The sequence below is a fragment of the Martes martes genome, assembly GCF_963455335.1.
Source record: "Martes martes genome assembly, chromosome: 6".
Taxonomy (NCBI): Eukaryota; Metazoa; Chordata; class Mammalia; order Carnivora; family Mustelidae; genus Martes; species Martes martes.
The window spans coordinates 68887519-68905780 of record NC_137893.1 but is presented as its reverse complement, the minus strand read 5'-3'; the positions used below and the strand labels follow the sequence as shown (position 1 = coordinate 68905780).

General features: G+C 38.9%; 1 protein-coding gene across 2 annotated transcripts in view; it reads left to right on the top strand.

Annotated features, from left to right (window-relative positions):
- Positions 1 to 9314, top strand: part of ENPP1 (ectonucleotide pyrophosphatase/phosphodiesterase 1) — a gene marked incomplete at its 5' end in the record, with an annotated part of 71380 nt that extends 62066 nt beyond the window's left edge. Inside the window, 5 exons of one of the 2 annotated variants that reach the window (XM_080806496.1) lie at positions 1004 to 1133; positions 2268 to 2348; positions 3222 to 3354; positions 5337 to 5499; positions 8448 to 9314. In XM_080806496.1, coding sequence (XP_080662622.1) covers positions 1004 to 1133; positions 2268 to 2348; positions 3222 to 3354; positions 5337 to 5499; positions 8448 to 8618 — 678 coding nt within the window. In that variant the 3' untranslated portion in view covers positions 8619 to 9314. The remainder of the gene's footprint in view (positions 1 to 1003; positions 1134 to 2267; positions 2349 to 3221; positions 3355 to 5336; positions 5500 to 8447) is intronic. The other variant, XM_080806497.1, reaches the window with a different exon arrangement.
- Between the last annotated feature and the right edge of the window lie 8948 nt (positions 9315 to 18262).

The window sequence follows — 18262 nt, the reverse complement described above, 5'->3', positions numbered from 1 at the left end:
ATAGCCCAGAATAAGACCACCATTCCCCCTCGCCCCTGCCCCCTGGATGCTGTGGTGGAAAGAAAAACAGAAGATAAGCCTTGAAAGAGAAATGGGGGAGGGGATGAGATTGAGATTTTAATCAAATTGAAGTTTTAAACTAGACCAACCAGATTTTCAGAAACTGAATGTCTGGCAAGCTACAGGATGCCCTTAAGGGGTGGAAACGGGATCTGAGAGAGCTTAATGGAGGGTAGCAGCAGGATTTAAAAAATAAAACTATTGTTAATAGTCACTGAGAATGCCAAATAAAAAGAGAAGGCTGTGTGTGTGTATATATGTAATTTCTTTGTTAAAAATATATATATTATGCACCCACACATACTCACATAATTCCGTAAAGTTTCTACCATCAGTTTGATTGTTCTAATTTTGAAGACGGTCTCCCAACACTGTAAACACGTTTTTTACTTGACTTTGTGATAGGTAGGAGTCTGCCCAGTGTTTTGTAGGTTCCCATCAGATTTACTGTTGTTTCATGCCATGATTACAATGTTCTTTGATTCTGTTCAAATGTTCGGTTGATTTATGTAATCAAAGCTGCTTAAATTCAGTCCTCAGTGCTCCTGAGGTTTTTGTGCTACAATGTTTCAGTGGCTCCCCACCCCCAGCTGGAGTCTGTGCAGTTGTGTATGGAAGATAGATAGGCTCAGATCCCCCCAAAATCAGTATTTCAGTATATAAAAGCTTGCAGTTGACCAAAAAAAAAAAAAAACCATGATACACTGAATTAGCCCAGCATTATAGGAAAATATTTGCGCATATGTGATAAATGACTAATATCCTTACTATCATAAAATAGTTTTTGCATCCTAGAAAAAAATGAGTATACTATTAGAAAAATGGGATAATGGTGAAGGACAGCCAGAGCTCTGTTTTCAAATGGTGTGACGCATCTTCAGCTACTCATAAAGCCATCTTCTTTTCTTCTAGATGCCTGACACCTTTTCATTTTGTTTTTCAGGACAGTTTCTCTGCAGAAGACTTTTCCAACTGTCTTTACCAGGATCTTCGAATTTCTCTTAGTCCTGTCCATAAGTGTTCCTTTTATAAAAATAACGCTGAACTGAGCTATGGGTTCCTCTACCCACCACGTAAGTTTCTACCTCCCTGACCTTGCCCTTTCTCTTGGCCTCTTTCTCTTCTTCCTTTTCTTTTCCTTATGAGGCCGGGTGCATCATCTTGTTGTTTTTTTATTGGTGAAAATGGTGAATGAGAACTATAACTCTTAGGGAACAATTTTAAAGTGTCTGAAGCTTGACTTTTAGACAGCTTTTTAGCTTTTGCTTGGATGAACCATTTAGCATCTGCCTTTGGCTCAGGACATGATCCCAGAGTCCAGGGATGTTGGGCTCCCTGCTCAGCGGGGAGCCTGCTTCTCCCTCTGGGCTCTGCCCTTCCCAGCCCCTCACCCCTGCTCTTCACTCATTCTCCCTCTCTCTTTCTCTCTCTCAAATAAATAAATAAATGTTTTTTAAAGAAGGAAAAATGTAATTCACCTGAGAAGTAGGGATAGGCAGAGCCTAAGGGTGCTTGCTCTTTCACAGAAATGGAGCTGCTAGGGAAGAGCTTTTTTTTTTTCCTTTTTGAAGTTAAGTGTTCTGTTTTTAAATGTGGCACATTTGTGTGTTAATGAGAAGACATTTTCAGGCTGGCCTTAAAAGGCAAAGAGCAGAAGGCTCCAGGTGCTCAAATATTCTCCATATCCAGCCAGTCCCCAGAGTAAGTGTCTGAAGTCAGAACTTGGCTATTGCTTTATGAAAATAGACCAACTCTAAGCCGAAAATCCCTACAAAGACGCCTTGTACAGCATTTTGAGGCAGAAATCCTGCGATGTTTTTTCTGGGTAATAGGTGTTGTTCTGAAGCCAGATAATCTCTTTTTCCTTCTTAGCGTTGAAGAGTTTAAGGAAAGAGGGTTGTCAAAACAATACATTGTTAATTGAAATAGGCAAATAAGGTAAAATTTGTATATGTTTAATTTAGGCTGTTATTAAGCTTTTATTTCTTTGATAAATTCATCTTGAGGAAGAAAAGATCTAAGTATTTTACTTTTTTAAGGGACCTGACCAAACACATTGCACTTTCCCTTGACCCTGTACTTAGGAATGTTTTATGGGTTTAAGGTGATACTCAGCTAATTTTTCAAGTACCCTCCTATGAGAAAGTATGATTTCTAATGTTATTCATGAAGAATGAAATAATTGTCTTTTTTTGCTTTCTTTATAGAACTAAATAAAGGTTCAGATCAACTATATTCTGAAGCATTGCTTAATACTAATATAGTGCCAATGTACCAGAGTTTTCAAGGTAAAAAATTTTAACCCTGTATCTCACAATTTCCATGAATTTCCATATATTATAGGCATAGTTTATATTATTAAGACTGATCCTCTAAATTAAATGACTGTCAAGCATGTTCTTTTAGGTGTATGTTCTTAGAGGTATACATTCTTACACATTCTTAACTTTGACGATACCAGTACACAAAAATTCTACAGCTATTAGAATTATGATATATTCTAATACCTATTATTCTACTCTGTATTTACTTGTTTGTAAACAGCATTTTTTGATGGAAAAAGTATGTAACATTCTTCCTAAGTTATCTGGCTTCTATAGTCTACTAACACATTAACTTTCAGTTTGTTTTCCCATTTAACTTTTGGGAGTTGTTGATAATTGTTTTTGACCTTGAAATGAATAGATTTTTGCGTCATTATTAACTATCGTTGTACTTAGAACTCTTACAAAAATAAATTTAAATTATTCTTCGGGTGACATAGAATTTCAAAATATGGAGTATACAAGGAAATTTTTTACTCTAATTTACATGCAAGGAAATTTTTTACTCTTATTTACGTGTTGAATACTTATGAATATTTCAAAGGGAATTTCAGATATTAACAGTAAATCTGAATAACCTGCCTTGTTTCTTTATGTTCATGGTGAGGCATATAGTCAGGGATGCCCAAAATAGTGTTGAATTCAGCGTTTGTCTCTTCTGGCCAAAAGCCAGAGCTGAATAGTGGGTTTTTAGCCTCACACTAAGACTCAAGCCACATTTGGCTTTGTCTGTAATTATTACAGATGCTAACTTTGAATAAGGTTGTTGAGTTATTTCACATGACAGCATGGCACTTTTGTTCTCTGGAACCTACACTGACGCCCTTCTTGTTCCAGTAATATGGCGCTACTTCCACGGCACCCTTCTGCAACGGTATGCGGAAGAAAGAAATGGCGTCAATGTGGTCAGCGGGCCTGTGTTTGACTCTGATTACGATGGATGTTATGATTCCTCAGAGATGCTGAAGCAGTAAGAACATATTTCATTTACTCTTAAAAACAGCCATCTTGTGGGATAACCATCCAATTGAGTCTACGGAGCCTTTTCTGTCTGATACTGTTTGCGTTGACAGACAAGACATTTCTGTTTACACCGGAAACCCCTTGAAATATCTTACGATGTTTTGCTCCGTGTTCAGTAAAATTTTTTTTAGAGGAAAGAAGGAGTGTTTCTCCTCGACTCTGCTTAGATGAGTAATTCCTGAGCTCAGATTAAACACTGAACTCTGCCATCTGTGAAGAAGGTAATATCCCTATTTAAAATCTCTGTGTGCGGCTAATTGTTGAGATACCGTCTTCATTAAGTACTGCTGGCCAGAAGATAAGGAACCTTGTGGTGTGGCTAGAGGCATCCTGCCTGGAAGCATCAGCAGAATTATAAAGCTGCAGTGTCCAAGGGCCTTGGGCAAATGTCACAGTTTATCTACCCTTTTTTACCCTTTTTTAGGGGGAGCCTGAGTGACCATCTTGAAAGAAACCACCAGTGGGTGCTGTTTTTGTAAAGTATAGCAGCAGAATGTTTTAGAAACCATTTGATCTTTCATAAAACAATAACAGCATGGTTTTTTGAAGCAGTATTACTATTAAGGCACAGGATAAAGAGAATGAGATGTCAGGGGAGGTGCAGCTCGTTCCTGAGAACTTCTCTCTCAGGCAGGTTCAGGGACGATTCTTCACACACGTTTATCTGTGACACATTAATTTATAATGTAGTTTGTCAAATGACAGGCTTTTGTTTTGTTTTTTACTATATCCCTTGAGTCGTAAGGGACCCACCATAACTGCCTGAGATCACAGCAGTAGAGTAAGTAAAGAGGAGAACTTCAGGGGCGCCTGGGTGGCTCAGTCGGTTAAGTGACCACTTTCTGCTCAGGTCATAATCCTGAAGTCCCAGAATCGAGTCCTGCATCGGGCTCCCTGCTCAGCAAGGAGTTTGCTCCTCCCTCTGACCCTCTCCCTTCTTGTGCTTGCTCACTCTCTCTCTCAAAGAAATAAAATCTTAGAGAGAGAGAGAGCTTCATATCTTCGCATTCCACCAGAGCTCTCCATTTTAATCAGTTTTATATGTTATGGTTCCACGTAAGATTACAATTGAAGATGAGGCTTCCACTACCCTAAATTTGGAAAGATGCTGAAAAACAAATAAATAAACCTAGCTTTCAGAACAAAGGAAGCAGAATTAAGATGAGGTAAGGTATTACTTGGGACATCTTGAAGAATATCCTGCAATTTAAAAGAAGTTACTGGGATGAGAAAGGAAATCCCATTTTTTTAAGATTTTTATTTATTTGACAGACAGAGATCACAAGTAGGCAGAGAGGCAGGCAGAGAGAGAGAGGAGGAAGCAGGCTCCCTGCCGAGCAGAGAGTCCCACGCGCTGCACGATCCCAGGACCCTGGGATCATGACCTGAGCAGCAGAAGGCAGAGGCTTTAACCCACTGAGCCACCCAGATGCCCTGAGAAAGGAAATCCCTTTAAAACAAGGGAGAGTTCACAGAAACATGACTTCTCTGGAAGGGCTGGAATAGAAAAAAATCCCACACTACTTTCCTCTCTGTCTCCTGTCTTTGCATAGCTGCACAGAGTTGAAAAGGCTATCAATAATGCTTCAGAATCTTGGTTGTAGAAAGATGTTCTAGAAAGATATATTTTTTTCTTTCATGTCTCAATTCCAGTGTCTTAAGGTAGAACTAAAAAAAAAAATTCTGAAGTTCAGTAAATTTTTATAGAAAATAAAAATTATTTGGCTTGTGTTTACCTGTCTTCTAACTTGTTTTCAATTTAGCAGAACATGTTGAGGTATTATGATTACTAACTTCTTACAATATATTTAATTATTTGACTTAATTTTATTTTTAGATTCATTGTATTAAAAATATACTTTACCGAAATAGTCACTAAAAAGAAGAGAGTTATTTCTTTCTTAAAGTGAAGATTGTCATATTTTCCAGAAACAGCAGACTCATCCGTAATCAAGAAATTCTGATCCCAACTCACTTCTTCATTGTGCTGACAAGTTGTAAAAACACATTCCAGACTCCCTCCCAGTGTGATGAGTTAGACACCTTAGCTTTCATTTTGCCTCACAGGACTGACAATAGTGAGAGCTGTGTGGTAAGTAGCCTTTGTTCATGTATCACCTTAAACGTTGACCATATGAATATAAGTATATTTGCGTGTGTCGTGTCTGACATCACTGTGAGTGAAAACGGAATGTGAATATGCACGTACTTTGAAAGAGTGTGCTTTTACTTGTACTTTGCAGGATGATTTTAAATTTGATACTCTGAGATGGTATATCTTTGGAGAGGACCACCCTTGCCTATTAAAACACAAAAAACAAATCAAAATGTAAAAACTTAGTGCCTGCATACCGTTTAGCCACTAAATTCTAGGTTTATTTGAACTACGAATTTATTTTTGTTTGAAACCTGGATTTATAATTCCTAAAGTGTCAGCACTGTTATAAATTAGTCCTAAAGTTATGGTTAGCTAGTATTTCAGATTAATTTTCTTTATATCACTTTATTATAAAAGTCATGTTTGTTCCTAATTATCTTTTCTTATTCATTTGTCATTCAGTGTTTGGAAATAATTGTTTTAATCTTATTTGCTCAGAATTTTAAAAAAAAAACCAAAACAAACAAACAAAACCTAGTCTTCGAACATCAAGACTGTATTAAAATTTTAGGGAAGTTTTTTTCCCCCATAGTGAGCCAATTTTTTTTTTCTTCCAGAGTACTTCCCAGATTTTCTAGTTGTTGTTTTTTTCTAGTTTTTTTTCTAGTTGTTTTTTTTCCCTCCCATTTTTCTTTTTTTGTCCGTCGAAGTTGCACAATGTAAGTGTAGACCTAAGTTGGCAAAGCGACGTAGCTTTCTCACCAGCCTCCTTTGAATGGGTGGTTTAGTTGGGAGTCCTTTGGGCAAAAGGATGTTGAGGCCCCAGTCTGAGCTCAGCAGGAGAGAGTGCTCTCATCACTCATTCATTCCTCCCTGCATTTATTCATTGATCCTTTCTTGGATCCAGCCATTCATTCCTTTAATAAATACATGTTTCCAGGTACTCTTAGTCCAGAGGACACAGCAGTGAACAAAGCAGACAGTAGCTTCTGCCGTGGGCCCAGGAGTAGAATACAGAGATCCATTGTCATCCCTGATCTAAGAGTCTGTGTCATTCATTAAAATTCATGAAGATATTCTCTTATTTAATTGTTTCTCTGATAAACTGAGAATGAATTGACCAGTCCTCATAGAACATATTTCTCATTAAGTTCTTTTTCCTTATGCTTCAGGATTAAGAAAGGAATAACAGGGTTTTACCTATGTGGATGTCCTTTGGGCAGCTACATCTACCAGCTGGTCACTGTTGTGGACACCGTGGGATACATACTAAGTGTTCCCTTCTTCATTGCTTTCTCTTCCTCAAGAGATTGAATTGTCACTAAAGTTATCAGTTAGTATGTTCTGCAGCAAATAATGGAGAACCCGTTTACAGTGACTTGAGCAATTAACGGGTACCTCAGGTGACAGGATGTCTGGAAGTAGACAGTCTTGGGTCAATAACACTACGAGGGACCCAGACCTTTCCTGTCTTCCTTCACCACTATTCTTAGCATGTGGCACACGTGGGCCAAAGATGGTTTCTTCTCTAGATATCATGTCTAAATTCTGGGCCCTCTTCTCAAAGAGACTTATGCTGAGGTCTCCCTGACCAAAATGATGCCAGGTATCATGAGTGAAGCTCTGAGTTCCTTTTCACCATCTCTACCATTCCCAAAACTATTGTGCCACTATCTTAAATGCAAATATTTTATCAAATTCTATAATAGCAGTGTACCTAGAAGACACTAAATATTGGACGTGAACCAGGGAGACGATTATTTGAAGGTATATCACACATCTTGACGGATTCCTTCTATTTCATCTCTGAAGTAGTGACTAATGATTAGCAGTACATTGGCCTGAGACATCAGATGCCTTGCCTGTAATTTTTATCTATTCATGTATATGTTGGGACAGATGGAAAATATCTACTGGCCAAGTAGTCCGCTGAGTCAGGGTTATTCCTCCAAGAGCCAGAGTGAAGGTTATTGCAGAGAAGGAGACTGAGTGGGGCAGTAAGTAGCCCTGGATACAGTGATGATTGGAGGCTAATGGGAAAATGGAGATTATTGGTCTATTCCCCTTTTATGTGGAAAGTCTGTATTTATCATTTCCAACTAATAATGTCCCAAGGGTACAGAAGTCTTTATTGGAGGATGTCTTTAATGGACAATCGCAGCCCACCAACCAGTGGATACCTTCTTCATCTGACCTCCTCCAGGAGCCATATTCAGAGAAACGCATACTTACCATGAATGTATGATTTCCATCTTTGCTCCCTGCCTCAGCTACCTGCTCTGCTTGCATGTGTCAGAGCATGTGCCTTTACTTATCATTTGATCTATTAGCTGAGACTTCACTACTTCCCCAGAAATGGAGCTGCGTTTTACTGCACCCCCCAACCCTCTCTTCATTGCACCCATGTACGTAACTGGTTCTGATAAGAACAGGTGTTCTTTTAGTGCACTTACACACATCATCATATTTAATCCTCAAAACACTCCTGTAAGGGAGGAGCAGGTAAGAGAATCAAGATTCAGATGTTAAATAACTGGCCTCAGTTTACATGGTACGGTAATGGTAGGACCCGGACTTTGGTCTGAGTTTCTTTGCGCTCATCCCCATGTTCTTTCCACCATGCCACGTTGCTTTTGTTTTCCAACAGTCAACGTCACACTGTTGACGTTTCTTGCACCAATGCAATACGTGAGCACTGATTCCACATATACTTGCCTTTCCCCAAATTGGGAAATTTGGGAATTCCCACATCTAATTCAACAAAGACGCATCATATATATTAGATGGTGAGCTCTTCAAGAACAGGGATCATGCCGACAAAGCTCAGAGCATCTGCCATTTGGGAGCCAGAGGGTCAGAACTCACTGAAATGGGAAGAAGGAGTGCTGGTAGGGAACGCGGATTGTTCTCCAGTGACGTTTCTTTTCCCCCCACCTTCATAGCAGGGGAAGCACGAGTCGTCATGGGTGGAGGAGTTACTGAAATTACACAGAGCTCGGATCACGGACGTCGAACTCATCACTGGACTCAGCTTCCTTCAAGAACGAAAAGAGCCCATTGCAGACATTCTAAAGTTGAAAACACGGTTGCCAACCTTTGACCAAGAAGACTGATATTTTTTTTATTCCAAAACCATAAATGTTTTTGAAAGAGCCTTTATTTTATACAGTCCTCTATTCACGCTGTTGCCTTGTTTGGAAACTGCCGACCAGAGTTAGAGCTGAGAATCCTCTGTGATAACAACGATCTCAGGGAACCTCGCGGCCTCCGCCCGGCAGTAGGAAAATACTCTTACTGAGTCTCGCACATGTTTGAATGTGTAAGAATTGTTCCAACTTGGGGAATAAAGACACACCATACCTAAAACTGCTCTTCTACTTCTCTTAAGGGCAAAAGTAGCTGTGAACATTGTCTGGATGCCAGATATTTGAATTTTGTTTTCACTAATAAACTTCTATGGAACTGGCAAGCTCAGCATTAATGGATAGGATTGGAATAGCCTGTTTTACCTTAGTATTTTCACAAGGATTTAAAGGTGATTCTGGATTCTTTCCAACTTGGAGTTTCATTCATTTGAGTTTTAACTGAAAAAAATTAGCAGAAGCAAAAATGTTTCAAGGCCCTCTTTCTGTCTTTGCCGACACCCATTCAAAACCAAAATATGTAATCCTGTGGGTTTGGTTTTTTGTAAATTGTGATTGGGCTTCCTCGGATTTAATGTTTTTAATAAGTTAAACTTTGAGGGAAGATCTGTGAATTGAGTAATTCAGTCTGTCTACCTGCTATAAAATTTTATTCTGCATTTGTACAAAAAGAAAGAAAGATATTCCCATCCCATTCACTGGTAGTGAACATAGGTTGAAAATAGCTCTAAAAGTGGTTATTTTAGACTATTAAAAATGTCTTCATGGAACTTCAGAGAACTTGCCAATGCATGCCTGGCAGCATTTTCCATCAAGACGGCAGGAATGTTTTCCTCTGTGCCCCAAAATGACCCCACCAGCAGCAGAACTGTGCTGAGCTGTTTATCTTGAAGTTTCTTGGGTTTGGAAAGAATGTATAACCATTGCTTTACATCTTCTTTGTGGTCATGATAAATGAACCTGACCTCTCCTCCACATAGACTGTACCTTTTAGTGTGAGTATACCTGTGAACCTTCAAGGGCTTCCGTCACTTGTAGGCTATGTGGGTTTGATTTAGGTGTTATATTAGTCCACCAAAATTTTTTTATTTGTCCTTCCTATGATGATCATTCTTGAACAGACTACAGGCCATAAAATCCTTTAGATAATATAATTTGTACTAAAAATTATTTAATAATTTAGGAAGTTTTGTTGGTTTTTGTTATAGTCCCATAGGGTCCTGAGGGTTTGTATATTGCTTTTTTCCTATCTGTCTTCTCTCTGTTGTTCAGTTTGGGTCATTTCTATTGTCCTGTCTTTAAGTTTACTGGTTATTTTCTTTCTCTAATCCATTTTGTTATTGAGCACCCCCCCATTGAGTTTTCTATTTTTAATTTTTTTCCCTAAAATTTCCATTTGGTTCTTCTTTATATCATGTATTTCTTTGCTGAGAATTTTTATTTTTTTGATAAGATTTTTTATTTTTTCATTTATTCTGTATAATTCATAGATACTCACTGAAGCATTTTTGCAATGGCTGCTGCAAAATTCTTTTCAAATAATGCCAGCATCTGTGTCATCTCAGGGTTGGCATCTGTTATCTTTTTTTCATTCAAAAAGATTTTCCTGGTTCTTGGCATGATGAATGATTTTCGGTGGAAACCTGAATATTTTAGATGTTACATGACTGTGGATCTTATTTAAACCTTCTGTTTTAGCTGACTTTCTCTGACATCAGTCTAGTGGGGGACTTAGGGGCACTGTGTAGTTCCTCCAAGGTGTAGCTACAAGTCCAGGTTTCCCACTCAGCCTCCAGTGACACTTGGAACAAGATGGGACCCATGTCATTGCTGCGCAGGGTGGGAATTCAGTTCCCCACTGGGCCTCCATTGATGCCTTCCTGCCTGGGGTGTGCAGGGGGCCTTGTCACTGCTCCCCTGTGGTGTCCACTGATACCGTGGGCAGGAATGCTGGGGATGCTTCATTATGACCAGGTGGGGATGAATTGACCAGTTGCTTACTCAACCCTCTCAGATCCCACCCTGTCAGGGGAGTTAGGGTACTGCATGACAGCCCATCGAGGCTGGAAGTCTAGGCTCCCCACTTGGCCTTTACTGGCCTGTTTGGGTCTATGGTCTTTCCAGTAGCGTTTGCTAGAGTGGAGCATTTCCTGTTTTCTCTCTTGCTAGGCCATTACTCTTCCAGTCCTTTGGCTGGAGAACAGACCTTTTCTTCTTTACATGTGCTCTGTTGCCATTTCACCACTTCAGCTCCAAGTCTGGGACATCTGAGCTAAAAAGCAAAAACACAGGGGAACTCATCACAGTTTTGTCCCTTGGGTCCCAAGGTCCCTAGCCTGCTTGACTTCTCTCCACCTTTCAGAATACTTTTTTTGTTTCATATATAATATCTAAGCTTCTTATCTGCATTTAGCAGAAGGATATCTACTTTATAGAAGTGTCTCATTGATTTTTATGTATTCAAAACACATGCAGACACATGATTGCCTCTATGTAAAGCCTCTTAGCAGATCTTGATTAAAGAGGTAGATGCCTCTCCCCTTTGCCAGTCACCAGGAATACAAAGAAAGACAAGTAATAATCCTTACTAATAATCCTGAAACTAGAGAGGGAGAGGACAGAGCAGAAGTATAGATGATCCCTAAGGGGTGGTAATTGTTTTAATGGAGCCATAGGCAGAGCCATCTGCTAGGGAGGACAGAGGAGACACTGGATGTTGCTTGACGGTCTCAGCAGTGACTCCCAGAGGTGGTGACATTTGGGCTAGAACTTGGTGCATATTGGAGCTCTTCAGGTGAACAGGTAAGGAAAGGACATCCTAACATCCTTTGGATGGATACTTTTTGGGATTTTCCCATTTACTCTTCTGATATTTTCTACAAGTGTTGCTATGACCAACTTATGACATACAACTACTTTATTTTTCTTGCTTTGTTATAATCATCTCCTGCTCTTAAAAGCCAGACTATTAATGCTATGCTGACTCTAAAGTAAAGAGCATCCACATCTGTTCCTACTTAGTTTGTTTTCTTCAGACACGATGTTCTTTTTCTTTTCTTGTCTTGAAACAGATCTCTCCTTTGACTGTTTGATCAATTTAAAAGATGTGACTGGCTTCCAGTCCCCCAATTTGAATGGTAAATTTACATGGCTATATATGAAAATGTCTTTAGCCTACTGTCTATAATAAAGGCTGTTCTTTGCTTTTCATATGCAACGCAAAACCTTTATTTTCCCCTTACTTTATTGCCATGCCTCTGATCAGTACTTCTTAAATGAGATAAGTAACTTCCATATAAAATTTCATAGCTAATTCAGCCCACTCATGACAAAGCAAAGAATCAAGTGGAACTTAAAAATTATTTGGAAGTTTCAGAAAAAAGAATGCAAACCTTAGGTGGGGGGAAGGCGAATGTTCAGCAGGGTAGGTCAGTGTGTAGAGGGCTGTTAGGCCAGCTGGCCCCATCCTGTTTCAGGAGAGAAGGTGGATGAGACTGTATCTAAGATCACCCAGTCCTCCAGAAAAGGCTGTTACCAGCCCCAACATTGACTTTTTTCTGTCATTAGCTGCATTGACTGTCCTGCCTTGCCCTGTGGGTACCTGCTTATCTATATCAGGAACAGGCATTTGAACTTTGAAACTAAATGTGGTTATTACACTTCATGCCAAAGCCTATCACAGGTGATTTTATAAGGGTTAGGTAAAATTGTAACATGGCTACAGTCCAATGACATTTTCCTTGATTTTTGGCAATCTATAAGGGAGAGGGGAAGTCTGTAGAATATGTCTCCAAACTAAGAAATGTGGATTTACCAATAAAAATTTTATATACAGAATCTTTGCTGCTTTTGTGTGTATTGTGTGTGTGTGTAGGGTGGGGACAGGGAACCGGGTGGTGGTGTTTTCCCAGGATGATACTGCATGCAGGGACTGTAGACAATTAACCCCGACTGTATTGTTGGAAGGAGGAAAAAGATCCAAAGTTCATGTCAGGGTCACAGAGTAAACATCTATTTCTGATTTGTGACCTATATCCTTGTTTTCAGCATTTTAATTATTTGCAATCATACTTCTAGGTTAAAAAAAAAAAAAAAAAGCATGTATAAATATCCTTCTAGTTTTTAGAATGGTCTGAAACCAGAGGGAAAGTATCTAATTTGTAACTTCCATAGATTTTATTTCAACGTGAAATTTTTGTACTTATCCTTTCCATAAACAGCAATTAAAGGAAAAATAAAGATATTTAGTAGAAATTGCAGCCATGGTAGAAACTGTAGTCTGCTAGAAATTAAAGAATCTCTGGAATCTGTATTACCCACATGAGATGTCAAAAGGAAGCAACAGAAAAAAATGCACCTTTCATTCCATCCCAGTGTCATAGTTCTAAGCTTAACTTCATACTTGCCCATAAAACCTGAACTCAGGGAGAGAGATTTTAATAAAAATAACACACTCACTTAAAACTCGTATAGAATTTCGTTATATATCAAATTCAGAATAGGCTTCAGCTTTCACAGACTAGAGATACAAAACAATAAATATCCAGATAATGAGGTTTTTATATCTCTTAATAATTTTGCCCTAAGAAATCTGGGTATTTCTCACTATCAAAGTTTTTTATGCCTACACTTAAATGACATTGTGCTAAGTGTAATATAACACAAGTGAAACTTTCAGAACTGAAGTTTTATAAGTTAACAGAGACTGGAGATTATTTTAAATAAATGAGACCAAAATTTTCTCAGTTCAATGAACAGATCTGCCTGCTCAAATTTTTACAATCTAAAAAATCTCAGATCGAAACCTACAATTTTGCATTCTCTATCATAAACTATTCAAGATCTTGACACAATGTCACTGTTTTGAAGCGTTACTCACTTTTATGAAAGTACAGAAACAGTGGTTAACCTGTGAGGCCTTTGTGTACTTGTGTTTTTAAGATCTCACCACTGTTTAATTCAATAGGACACTTTTATCACGTTCAACTAGGTTAGATTCAATTAGATCAAGATTGACAACAGATTTCAAAGCTGTGTTAACTCTGTTAAGGAAATGAACATTAGGGTTAAATTGGGGAACAGAATAGACAAGATGCCTGCCCCCTTGGTGCTTACCAACATTTTACCTTGATTTCAAGATCTAGCCCAAGGCCTATATCCTTTTGACACTAGTTGTCTTCTCTTTACCCCTAAAACATGGTCATGTGATCAGACCCTCCCAGACATTGGGGATGACAGAGCACAGGACTTCAGGCTAGTCATTGTTCTGTAATTGCGACCAGCTGCCTGTGTGTGATGCATTTTATTGTCCTTTAATCTGCACAAAATGTTATTAGATCGCACTGTGATCTAGTAAGAAATTATACTCAGCCCCTGATACTTGGTCCAAATGCATGGCTTGCTAAAGGTAGTCTGCAGCCATACAAGGAAGTAATTTCAGGGTGATGTGGTTATGGGTGTAAGAGAATCATTTGCTTCCACCTAGGGCTTCTGGATGTGGCAGGATCTTATCCTAAAGAGAACACATTACACAAACATCATAAGGAAATTAAGAAATCCCAAGAAGCTGCACTATCTAAGCATTTCCAGCTGGTGATCTTTTGTTACATTTGCTAAGACTATACCCTTCGGGTTTCTTCCCTAAAACTATAACTTTGATGAGATTTATGTCAAGGGTTTGCTGTTTCATAAGATATACAACTCAGTCCTGTGGGATTTTTCCCCCAGTGGTTGTAACTCTCATTTGACATTTAAGCATATGTGTTTTAAATTGATAGATTCCTTTTCAGGAATTTCTTTGTCTTGTCTCCAAAGTCATCTGTCATTGAGAACAGACATAATCTTTTAGCCAGTGTTTCTAGAACAGTGCCTGACACATAGTAGTTGGTTAATAAAGACAATGTCCAGATGAATAAAACCCAATAAGCTGATCCTACCAAAATATCCATTTAAGACAGCTCAGGAATCACAGGTTATTGAAATGCAGCTAGAGGACAACCACACTGACATTAATTATTCTTTGCATCCCTAGTTTTTAAATACCAGACAGTGTTTTCCCTGGGGTATGTTTCAAAAGGAGTGCATCTCTAGATATCTTCCTAGTACACAAGGTAGAATTTTAAAAATAAATCTAATATGAATATAAAAATAAAAAAACAATACATATAAGATCAAGAATGCCTTTCGTGGACTATACAGTTTCATTGACTCACAGTTTCATTGACTTTACTGTGGGAAGTGTCATGCGTGGTGAACTGAAGAGGAAAAGAATGAACTTCTCAGAGTTTTGACATCTCATATGAGAACCTCTCTACAAGGTGTGTAATGTCCATCCAGCCACAAAGAGCTGTTGTAAATGTTTACTGGCAAATGTGGAGACACATGGGGGCATCTCTCAGTCCTCACATCCATCAACTTTAGGGAATAGCTTTTGCTTTGAGGAAAAACACATCAGCCTGGATGAAATAAGTTGGCGGTAACAACCCTGCTGAAGCATCTAGAACAAACATTTTGAGGCAACTTTGCTGTACTCCAGAGGAGAGAGATTTTCCTACCTCTTCTCACTATCTTTGAAATTCAGGGCCATGGTATCTCACATTGGCTAACATAGTGACGGACAGAGAAGTACTAGTGATGCGAAATCCTCCCTTTCCATCATGGAAGGTTGACCATAACAAATTTGATTATTCATTTATCCAATGAATCAGTCACATTATTATGATAACAAAGACATCTCTGAAACTAGATCAAATATGGTGATAATTACAATAGTAACTTACTTAACTGGGTGTTTCTTTGGTTCCAGACATTGTGCTAAATGATTGATATAAATTTTCTCAACAGTTCTGTAAAGTGAAGATACTAATCCTAGCTCTGGCTGGTGGGTTATCACTGGCAGGAATTGGAGCCCAGGTCTTAGTTAGGCTCATATACTTAAACAGCAGGTCACACTGCCTCCTTGAAGAATATGTTGAAAATGTTCGGATTCGTCAAGTTCTACTCCATCAGCAACCGAATTCCAAGTCAGAATTAAATTCATTAATAGCGTATTAATAGCATGAAATATGACCATTTAAAAAGAGCACTTAAGGGCGCCTCGGTGGCTCAGTGGATTAAGCCTCTGCCTTCGGCTCAGGTCATGATCTCAGGGTCCTGGGATCGAGCCCCACATCGGGCTCTCTGCTCAGTAGAGAGCCTGCTTCCCCGTCTCTCTCTGCCTGCCTTTCTGCCTACTTGTGATCTCTCTCTCTGTCAAATAAATAAATAAAATCTTAAAAAAAAATAAAAACACTTAAAAGCAAAACCAAAAAATGTTAACTCTCAAGTGAAGAGTGGGCAAAAGTCTACATTAAAACATTCATAAGGTTGGGATGCCTGGGTGGCTCAGTTGGTTAGGCGGCTGCCTTCGGCTCAGGACATGATCCCAGCGTCCTGGGATCGAGTCCCGCATTGGGCTCCTTGCTCGGCAGGGAGCCTGCTTCTCCCTCTGCCTCTGCCTGCCACTCTGCCTGCCTGTGCTCGTTCGCTCTCTCTCCCTCTCTCTCTCTGACAAATAAATAAAATAAAAATCTTAAAAAAAAATTCATAAGGAAAAGAGCTGTAAAAAACAAAAACATAAAAATGTTTTAGCTCTTAAAAATATGCAAGTGACATTATTTTGGGGCTTACCATGTGGGAATTTTAAAAGATGCGGATCTCCAGTGCTGCGAAGTTAGTCTGCAGTAGTGGCACCTTGAGGGTGGCTACACAAGTTGTTATGGCCCAGATGAAGGTAATTTGATAATTGCATTCCAAAAGTCTAAAAACTGTTCATAAACTATGGCTCATGTATCAGCTCCCTCAGATTATTCTGAGGAAGCCATTGTACAATTGTAGGAAGACCTCAAATGATGCTCAGTTGAAATGGTTGACTCTTGTTGGAGAAAATAGTACTAGTATAATGTATTCTTACAATAGAATATTCTCAGAGATGTGTTCTTTATCTAAGTCTACTAAAGTGGAAAACTTCACAATACAGCAATCAACAATGAGAGCTTCTAAAATAGCATATAACAATGTATCCATTTTGGTGAAAGGAAAACTAAAATCCCTCTTCCTTCCCTTCCTCTTCTATATCTTTCCTGTTCAGTTTCTCCCCTCTTGTTGTCTCTGGAAGTTGATGCCGTAAAATATTTACAGGGATTATATCTGCATGTTGGGGCTTACTGTGATCCTCACTTTTTTATTCCTCTATAGTTTACTACTTATATAATGTGGAAAAAAAATCAGTAGAATTTGTTTAGAAAAAAAAATAACTCTTGAATCTTATAATGTATTTGAAGTGTCTTCACCCATTTCTGTATATGTGATGATAAGCATCCAAAGAGCAGAAAATGTCCAGCACCTCGGGTATCAATAGATGCGTATTAACACTTTGTGAATGATATTCCCTCATCACATTGCTGTTCACTGTGATGAGATTAACACAGTTCCGAAAAGCACATTTGGACTTGAATTCCTCCAGATTACACAAAACGTTTGTCTTCTGCCATCTTCCTTTCCCTTCCAAGCTTCTGGGTTCACACCTACATACCTTCCTTCTTGTCTCTCATGGAGAAAGTGTGATTCCTTTTTATTTTCTCAGACCTGAATTCTCACTTCCTCCAGGGCTTTGTTTTCCTTGTTATTAACCTTTCTTCCTCAGCCACACATCTGTGATTCCCACCTCTCGCTGCTGCCATCTTTCTGCTTTTGAGTATGTCCTTGTCCTTCCATTTCCCTACAGCGTCTGCCATGTTGCATCTGTCCCTGGAGTTCAGGGTCCAGTGAGACAGGACCAACAGGTGCCTGGCTTACATTCCCTGATGTTATTTCCTCACTAACTTCTCCCCTTGTTTGAAACTCCAATAACCTGGTTTCTGACCACCTCCCCGTCTTCCATTAACCTCTCTTTTTAAAAAAGAACAATGATTTCCTCACTGACAGATTTCATTTTTATTTTGGAAATGTAAAAATGTACTGTAAAGCGTAAGGAGCAAAATAACCATCATCTCACACAGCCTCGTACTGTTAACATCCTGGATCCGTTTATTAGCTTCTCGATTATTGCATTAATCTTTCTTAAATATATTTCCAATCACTGTGATTATCTCAAGGATCCCTGTCTGCCCCTGATTCCATTTTTCAGCATGTTTATTCTCTTCTTTGCTATTTGTAATTTATTATTTGTGTATTACTTCTTTAGGCATGCTATCCTCTCTTTTAAAATCTCCTTTTAGGAGTATCTGGGTGGCTCAGTCAGTTAAACATCGGCCTTTGGTTCAGGTCATGATCCCGAGGTGCTGGGATGGGGTTCCACATCAGGCTCCCTGCTCAGTGGGGAGTCTGCTTCTCCCTCTGCTCCCCCTCCCCTGTGCCACTTTTGCCTGTTCTCTCTCAAATAAATAAATAAAATATTTTTTAAAAAACCTTTTATTGTTTTATCATATCTTCTTTGAATTTATTTTTATTTATTGGATCCATGTGTCTATTTTCTTTTTATCGTTTGACCTATGTTTTCATCTAGGCAGAATAGATGAAATAAACGTTCCTTCCTCCCCTCCCACTCTGCCTGTTTCCTTCCTTTCTTCCCTCCC